General features: G+C 39.8%; 2 protein-coding genes and 1 non-coding gene across 5 annotated transcripts in view; 1 reads left to right on the top strand and 2 right to left on the bottom strand.

Moving 5' to 3' along the window:
- Positions 1-3,166: 3,166 nt before the first annotated feature.
- Positions 3,167-5,285, bottom strand: ppdpfa (pancreatic progenitor cell differentiation and proliferation factor a). The gene is made up of 5 exons (XM_020095917.2): positions 5,138-5,285; positions 4,052-4,153; positions 3,828-3,905; positions 3,648-3,741; positions 3,167-3,566 (listed from the first exon to the last, which is right to left on the bottom strand). Exons 2-5 carry the CDS (start codon positions 4,104-4,106, stop codon positions 3,440-3,442), a joined length of 354 nt encoding a protein of 117 aa, XP_019951476.2. The 5' UTR covers positions 4,107-4,153; positions 5,138-5,285; the 3' UTR covers positions 3,167-3,439.
- Positions 5,286-6,320: 1,035 nt separating this feature from the next.
- On the top strand, positions 6,321-6,392 carry trnae-cuc (transfer RNA glutamic acid (anticodon CUC)). Its single transcript has one exon. It is a non-coding gene; the product is annotated as a tRNA-Glu (tRNA).
- Positions 6,393-6,818: 426 nt separating this feature from the next.
- The window catches only part of LOC109635105 (tumor protein D54-like), a 5,184-nt gene continuing 2,730 nt past the window's right edge, over positions 6,819-9,272 (bottom strand). For 2 of the 3 annotated variants that reach the window (XM_020096035.2, XM_069527162.1), the window contains 4 exons: positions 8,172-8,198; positions 7,477-7,512; positions 7,320-7,368; positions 6,819-7,234 (listed from right to left, as the gene is read on the bottom strand). In XM_020096035.2, coding sequence (XP_019951594.2) covers positions 7,169-7,234; positions 7,320-7,368; positions 7,477-7,512; positions 8,172-8,198 — 178 coding nt within the window. In that variant the 3' untranslated portion in view covers positions 6,819-7,168. The remainder of the gene's footprint in view (positions 7,235-7,319; positions 7,369-7,476; positions 7,513-8,171; positions 8,199-9,272) is intronic. The other variant, XM_020096036.2, reaches the window with a different exon arrangement.

Here is a 9,272-nt window from a genome sequence, read left to right as displayed (position 1 = left end):
CTTCCTGTGTGCTGTCATTGTTTCCACGTCTGCAAACATCAGTCAAACACATGCGGATCCTCACATTTTTACTGTATCTTTAGTGTCCACAAGAGAGCAGCAGAGCTACAGAGCAGAGTTAGGGTTAGTTCATAACCTGAACAATAGTCCAAAGGAGTTTACTCTATATTTATACATATTAAGCCATTAAAAGTTTAGACATCAGGATATTTTAAACAGGTTTTTATTGCAGTGAGTAATTTAGAAAAATGTTGAAACAAGCTGATTGACTTTAGAAGTATGTGAGTAACTACAGCCTTCAGGAAAATGTAGTGGAGTGAAGTGAAATATTTTTCTCGGAAAGGAGCCTGAAAAGGAAATAAAATATATAAGTACCTCAGATTTATACTTACAGCACTCGAGTCAATGTGATTTGGTACTTTCCACCGTCTTTGGTTGTTTGAGGGGTCCGGTTCTACAGTAAATGTAATAATTACGTTTAAATGAATAATTCCTGTTTTATTTTAATACATAGAATTAATTCTAGTTTATTACTTTTCATCAGAGTTCTCTACTGTTCTCTACATGTTTTTCTCCTGATTTCTTACTAACCTGCAGCTGTAAATTAGTTTAACCTGATTTTATGCAACTTTTTACATGAGATAGATTCTCTTTGCACATTCCCTGAAATATGAATATGAATCGAAATCTGCACCATGTGATAAAACCACTCACACAATCACCCATGCAAACATTCAGTTCAGATTCATTGGAAATCTCTTTTCCGGGTATTTCTTTGTGAAACTCCAACATGACTCACACAGAACACCTCGTAAACAACAGTGTCCTGTTTGCAATAGATCACGCAGGGACTGTGTGTTGACACTGAGAGTCGCTCGGTGTCACGTGGGCCCACACAAGCTCAGGGTTCCACGTCTGCTCATGCTGCTGATCAAATACAGAACTAAAACCAGACAACATCCGACCGCCTGCAAACAGCATGAACACTTGGTGCACCGTGTTGACCTGAGCTGCAGCAGGTTGAAGATCTTTCTCTGCAGTAGATCTTAGTTGCCTTTTTTAAAATACATATTTTAATTTTTGGAAAATAGCACCAATATGTTGGAATTTGACTTCAGAGCTCATTCATGTTTTTGTTCGTTTTCATTTCCATCCAGGCTGGATTGTTTCAAAAATAAATATTCTAGGGATTGATCGATTTTTTTTAAATTTGTCCATGAAGGGAAACCTTCATGGACATTTTTTCACACACAAACATAACAACACACATAAGTAGACATAACTAACACAAACTGGACAATTTGTTCTTTGTTAACAGAGGGAGATAGTCGTTGTCCAGATGGGAGCAGTTTAAATGAGGAGGTGAGAGGAGGCATCTCATCATCACCCACAATGATCCCTGCACTACTGCTGTTACTGTTTTCACTGGGCTTCATATTAATAAACCAACCGATGATTCAAAACGTCAAAACACGTCCAATAAAACCAAAAAAAACCACGTGAAGCACAAAAGCATATATAAAGAAAACAGTTTCTTGCAAAAATGCGTTCTCATGTCCTCGATTGCATCCTGACAAGTTTGCACTGAGACAACCTGAGGGCCCCTCATGATCTGCATGAAGGGAAACTCCCGTGTCAGTGTCGGATCATTGGTACTTGGCCGGGATCACAGGACATTTTTAGACCCTAGCGCCTCTCAAATACGTTGCCAGAAATAGTGCAGCTCTGGAGGACGGGGAGGACAGAGCTGACATTTTTCAAATAGAGAAGCCGAAGGTATTAGGGAAATACAAACCTTGAATCTGGCCCCGTAAGCACCAAAATATCTGTCCCAGTATTTGGCACTGAATGTTTTCCAAGCACAGAAGACTGGAGAGGTTTGACTTTTGTCCCACTGACTTTTACAGCCGGACTGAACTGAACGCAGACTTTGTTCGGTCTATTCTTAGATGTCAGTGTTTGCACATTACAAAATGTTCCCTGCAGGTTATTTCACAGAACAGTCGAATTAGATAATCAGTGAGTTCAGTGATCTTTCTGACAGTTACTGCAGAAAGATCTGGATATTTTAAGCTCAAGAATGAAAATGATCCAAGAAATGCAGTTCTACAGGAAATCTGTCCCAGTTCTACCACTGTGACATTATTTTTTCCATATTTACACATGAAACATCAACAGTCCTTGAATGAGCATGCATGTGAGTGGATTAGTAGTTATTCTACTCACTGACATTTTGATTTACTGTGAAAGTACATTTTTTTATGTGTATACTGGGCAGCAACATAAGAAATGTATTCCTGGAATGTAATATAATTCAATGCTTGAAATTCATATATGTTTATCGTGTATATTAATGTTATTCTTAGCACAGTGTTCAGCCCAAAAACTGTGAAAACAACATTTTGCATATAAAGAAAAACACCCAGATTCCAGGGGAGAGCTTTAAACTCTGAAGCACTTGTTATGTGCACATTTTTGAACTGAACATTATGATTAAAGTAATGTAAAATCAAATTATACAATATGAAATGATATATATATAATTATTATTTTCAAACAACAAACCAGGGCCTTAGACCTAAGATTCCAATTTTCATTAGAAAAAACAAGTAGTAAGAATTCTCTGTCAGTCCAACAACTGTGAACACACCATGTTGCATCTGAAGTAAAAACCCAGAGACTCCAGGGAAGCTTTAAAAGTTGACTTTGCACAACTTGAATCTTTGAAAACAATCTGCTGCAAAACATATTTTTATAGATAAGATTTATAGCAAGGAGTGTCCAGGTTCTTTTTTATGCTGTGCACATATATACTGGCAGCAGGTCCGTGCTAAACTATTTTTGGAAGGCATGTTAAGGTCAGCTAACTGTGGCGGTTGTTTCTAAATTTGTAGAACGAGACATTTGGCTACAACCACGAACCGAATAACCATATGGATGAGTCAGATTATTTTCCAGGAGCTGTTGACCCACATTGGAGAGAAGGTGATGTGTCAACCGAATGAATCACTGCTGATCATATCACAGCTAATCAGCTTAGGTGTGTTTCCTAAGTAAGGTGGATGTGCTCTCATAGTTAAGAAACAGCTGCTCTGCTGTTACATAAACAGTCAGTGTGTAAAGTTTATTACGGTTATAAAGAAACAATAAAACCCAACACGAGTCCTGACGTCAAGCATTTTATTTATCATTGTCAACAGTGTCAAGATACGAGAGGAATAAAATGAAATATAAACTTTTTATACACTTTAGTTGTTTTTTTGGTCATATTAAAACATAGACATACTATACGGAGGCAAAAAGCAAAAATAAGTTCTATTTAATAGAGAAAAAAACACCCTCATCATCGCCAGCATCATCTCCAGCTCTGGACTATGTGGTGGAACGCTGAGGGTGAAGGAAACGAGGGGTCGGAGGTCACAGGGTGGGAAAATGGAGTCTAGGAGGAAGTTGGAGTCGTTGACTCAGACTTTCCGTTTTCACTGCTTTCGCTGAGTTGTCTGTTCAGAACCATCTCCCTGGCGATGCAGGTCACCTGACCGTCAGCCACTGTGTAGGTTCTGTTCCTGCAACACGGAGAAAGATTCAAAGTTTAACCCACAAAACCAAAACAAACAGAAAGACAGAAAGTGTGGTCGTTCACTCACTTTTGACTCTCAGGTCCGTTCTGCATGCCGGGCTGGTTCTGCTTTGCAAAGAAAAACGAAGTCCACCAGTGGCCAGAGTCTTGCCTTGGAAGTCCTGAAGGGAACAACATAGCTTTATTTTAGGATGTTGTTTTTCGCCACGTTTTCACACTTAAAATGAAACGTCCTCCTCTCCCGTACCTGGGTGGTGTGGGATGACCTCTCCCGTGTGCTCAGCACTGCCACAGGAGCTGTTGCTGGACGTGGAGCCGATCCGTCCTGCGACAACACAATAGATGATAAACTCAAGGAAATCTTATCAAAGACATAAACAGGAAAAGAACACAACCACCCAAACAAGGCATCTGGTATTTTTACCATCCACTCAAATGAATACAATATAAATGCAGACAGGTCTGACTCACTTCTGTAGTAATCATGGGTGGCGATGAGAGAGCCGGTTGATGGAATTGCTGCCATTTTCTCCGACCTCAGGTGGAAACCGCTCAAAGTTGGAAAATGGTGACCTGCACAAGAGACAAGGGGAAATAAATGGCAGAGGTAGATTATTTGAATGGATCTAAAAGAGAAGGAAAAAGGATGATGTTATTCCATTTCCTTTCTTTTCCATGTTATTTCAAAAGGAGTTGCATGCACCCTGTGTTTGGCCTGTTGAGACATGAGGAAGCACATCTGCACTGACAGAAGTACATGTCACTCAGGGTGCATTTCAGGGAAGCTGCCTCCATTCCTTCAGCGGAGTGACAAAGTGGAGACAGCTGCCTCTGGGAATCTCGTTTCCCATGGCTCAAATAACTGGACCGTGTGTGTGTGCGAGTGTGCGTGTGTGGGAACGTGACCACTTGTCCAGCTAAACTCAGATAAGATGGTGCATGAGTTGGCTCCGTGACAGAGTCAAACAGGGGGACAAACAGGTGGAAACTGTAGACGGCAGAGTTCAGAGCCAAACGCAAAAAAAATAGTATTTGTGTTTGTGCAGCATTTCATATTCCACATGTCTTCCAAAAATAAGTTCTGAAATTCTAAGAAATTGTACTGAAAGTGCAGCAAATCGAATTTCTGATTGGTGTTTGTGCAGGTTTCATATCAGCCACTTGAAAGTGGAGTGTGTTCGGAGCCTGAGAACCAGTCGGAGGCTGTAAAGCTTAACTCCAGGTGAACAGCAGATGGGTTAGAGGATTTCAAGAAGCACTTCACAGCCCAGATAAACACAAACATCTCACACTGTGGCCAGAAGGAGAATTAGACCTTAGAATAAAATGTATGAGCTGAATGTGTGACCTTTCAGATATTCTGTAACTGACACACAAACAACACTGATGCAGACACTTCCTCTGCGTTCAGCTGCTGTGACACCAATGTGAGGAACATGAACCTGAGGCACTGAAGTGTTTCCAGTGAAGTTGTCATATTCAACCCACAGGCAGAACAGACGAGGGCGAACGAGACCAGAGAGTTGAAATGAGTGTGTGACAGTGTTTCTCTCTTACCTGTGAGATGCTGCTGATGGAACCAGGTTCTCGGGAGCTTGAATGAAGAAAAAGCTGCAGGTCGTGGCTGAGTCTCATCTGTGGATGAATTCTGTGAGAGGAGCCGTCAACAAGCTGCTGGTCAACAAGCTGCTGGTGTCACTGACTCAGCTCAGACTGCGGAGACGCTTTAATAGCAACTGAACAGGGGGTGTGGCCTGTGGCAGCCCTAGGAATCAGAACGTGCTGTGGTGTACTGAACAGAACACACATAGAACACGTAGAACAGACATAGAACATGTATAGAACACATTGAACACACAGAACAGAGATAGACAACATATAGAACACATATAGAACAGACAGAACACACATAGAACACATAGCTCACAGGTAGAATAGACATAGAACATGTATAGAACACGTATAGAACAGATAGAACACACATATAACACATATAGAACAGACAGAACAGACATAGAACACACATAGACAACATATAGAACAGACATAGAACATGTTGATAAAAAGAAGGCTTTAGCTCACCCTCTGAAGAACACCACCATCACGTGGCAGTATTATTGGAGACCCACGTTTCAGGTCAGAGTTTAGATTCAGGTTATTTTGGTAACAACATGAGTCACGTTGACCTGTCACCTACATTCTACAGTCCAGTGCTGAGCCAGTTCACAAAATCAGTATTCACTTTGAATCAGGTTTAAACGCAGCTTCATAAACTCTGGAATCAAACAAACACCAAGTTACTTCATGTCCCGATCAGGTCCTGACAACTGATGAGTGTGTCAGAGACGAGGAGGACACAGAGACACTGTCCTTCAACAAAGTCACTTAGTGGACATGAACTCCTCTCATCTCACGGGGCCCCGGGGCCACACACACATTTCCTCTCTCCCCTGTATTTCACATGATGGTCCACGATGACGATTTCTCTTTTACACTGTGTTGTTAAACTTGAGAGCGAACGTTCATCATGTGTAAAACCAAAAAGAGCCATTAGCTTGTTAGTGTCTGTTAAATCTTTAGCTTCTTCATGAAACACTGAATGAAAGAGGAACAATCAGACATGATCTCTTTTCACAATGTTTTATTACTGACAAGTTCGTTTTTACATGGTTGGTGACTTAATTGTGCAGAAGACGTACAAGGGACATTTTGTACACTCAGATTTCTCTTTGCGCATCCTTCCTTGGTGGTCTAGTGGTTAGGATTCGGCGCTCTCACCGCCGCGGCCCGGGTTCGATTCCCGGTCAGGGAACTCTGTTTTTTCTCCTTTAGTTCTTTATGTTTTCAGGTTTAGGATCAGAACTTCACCTTCTCTCATGTAGAAACCTCTTTATGTAAAGTCTATGGTAGAAACATGATCTCTGGGTTTGATTCATGACACAGTCAAAACCAGTCCAGATTCATCAAGACGTCGCTAGCGCCCCCTAACGTTCTGTGTCCGAGCTCAACTCACTGCAAATTAAGAAAACAACTTCATCTGTTCCAGGGGACATCAAAAAAAGTGATGAACCTGTTATTGAACCTGACTTCTCGTCAGTGGTGATGAAACTTCACGAAGCATTGAACGACAGTCAGGCTCATCACTTCATTGGGTCCCCTGGAGGAATTCAGGAATAATAATACAATTCATAAATTATACTTAAGACCATTCAATACAAAAAAAACACACACACACATATACCATCCAATGTACTTTAACTAAAAATCAAGTACAAAAATACTTGTATTTAATTACATGTCAACTGATGTCAGTGGGTGCATATTGCAGATACTTCAGAATATTGGTTTGCTGTACTCAAATCTCAAAATACACAAAAATGCATTTTTGAAACCTATTAAAAACCTATTCAAATATTATTTTGATGTTTGAGGTTAAAACAAGGTGACATTACAAATTTAATCCATTCTATCTGTCATTGTGTGTTAATCCAGACTGAGAAATAACAGCAGACAATTTAAACACGGACGAGAAGGTAAAATAAAATGTTTTCTTGAAGGTATGAAAAATAATGAACTGTGGTGTGTTTCTCATGTGCTGTGGCGTGAGGATCTTCTTTCAAACCCGGAATTGTCTCCGTTATTCGTCACCTTGTCCTGTGGGATTCAGACACAAAACAACACATCAATACTCACACGGAAAGAAAACTTTGTTGCCTGCTGCTGCTTTAATTAAACTCACCTTCACACTGCCGACCATTTCCTCGAAGGACTTGAAAGTAGAAGAGTGTCTGCAGAGAAATATATAAAGACCAATTAGACAGTACACTTCTTGATGGTTTGACAGCATGTAACAGTAATGAAAGGAAACGCGGGGACAAGCAGTCACAGTGTTTTACCTCATGGTCGGGACACTGATGGTGTGGCTCAGGTTTCTACGTGAAAGAAGAGAGAAGGAAAAACAAGGTTGACAATCAACAATTAAAAAAAGTGAGACTCTATAAACAATACAGAACCAGTGATTTGAGCTCAACAGACAACTTTCATAATTATGAATGTAGCTGGTGCTGTTAAGGTGATTTTTAATTTCCTCGGAAGGTGTTTGATTGTTTTTAATATTATGTATTGTTTGTATTTGTGCATTGTTTGTTGAACAATAACAATCATAATAATATCTGATATACTCAAATATAATAATATCTTCAGGGCTTGAATAGATGTACATAGACAATAATAATAATAATAATCATAATAATAATCATAATTTAAGGTTAAAAGCTGGAACTTATAACTCTTCAATACATTATTTGAAAAAAATGTGTAAATGTCTGGAATTGATAAAAGAAATCAGTTATCAAAGTTCTTTACCTTAGTTTTCTTTCACTCACTTATTATTTCAGCTCTTCTTTCTGACTACTGTACATTTATTAACACAACTGTATGACAACACAAACTGAAGTTGTTCAGAGAAAAGATTCACTTCAGATTCTCTTTATCCTGCTCCATGTTTTATTTTCTGGTTCACACACACACACACTTCAGACGGCTCAGCTTCAAGTTGGATTTAGCGTCGTTACGAACAGACGTGTCTTACCGTGGCGGACTCGGGAGAGGCAGAGCTCTGTTGAGTTTGCAGCGTGAAGATAAAGACAGACACACAAATAACGTCACACCAGCTTCTGTTTCCACAAGCACGAGAACAACAACAACAGATTTAACGGCTTCTGCTGCTGATGTCCAGATGTGCTGGTGCGATTAGAAAACAGGCTGATTACTGCTCGAACAAACAACACAGGACACCTTCCAACTCTGAGAGGTTAAAATACTGAAACTTCACAGAACAATTATGTTGAGGTCAGTTTAGTTTGAAGAGTTTAATCATTTTACCCCCTCTGAGGCCTCAAGGGCAGAAATGTGAGAAAGTTGAGGGAATCACTTAAAAATGATTTCATGCAATATAAGGAGAAAATATTGAAGAATGCTGCATCTCTCAATAATGAAGAACGTGAAGATAAATTCCTTGATCTGCCTCAAAAGTTTAATGGATTCCATAACACCTAAACCAAAATCCTTTCACCAAAACCTAAAACCTAATTTGTCAGTAACAAAACAACCGACATTGTTAATGTCATTAGTAACATAGTGAAAAAAGACACAGACACTACCATTTAAAGCTAACGTCTTGTTTTGGTTTGTTATGATTCACTTCGGAGCATTTCTCAATCGTTAAGCTTTTGTCTGTGACTCTTTAATCTTTCTCCCGACACTAAACTTCATATTTACACTCCAGGCACGTCACACAGGGGAGATGATCTGATTAGATTTTTTCGAGCACCTGGCTACATAAATTTGCATATGGATGCAGGAACACAGATTTCCCTGAAGCTGTTGTACCTTGTTAACACTTTCAGCTAATTATTGATATCATGTAGCACACAGAGAGAAACAGGTTGGCACGAAAACCCTTTGCTGATAAATGAGTCGATTGGATTAATTAGGAGGAAATAGATTTCTCTTGTGAACACATTTACTCACGGACAAGCAGAAACTTCATGCACACTCCACATTTACCACATCAGAAAGAGTTGATCTGATAAATTTGCCTTGCTGCAGATATTTGCATATAAATGAGGTAAAATATTTTGGGGCATTACACGTTACCTCCGTAGAGAAACAGGAGTAAGGAAAGAGGAGT

This window comes from Paralichthys olivaceus, chromosome 6, assembly GCF_024713975.1.
Source record: "Paralichthys olivaceus isolate ysfri-2021 chromosome 6, ASM2471397v2, whole genome shotgun sequence".
NCBI lineage: Eukaryota > Metazoa > Chordata > Actinopteri > Pleuronectiformes > Paralichthyidae > Paralichthys > Paralichthys olivaceus.
The sequence above is the reverse complement of the archived record's forward strand: the minus strand, read 5'-3'. Positions and strand labels throughout refer to the sequence as shown.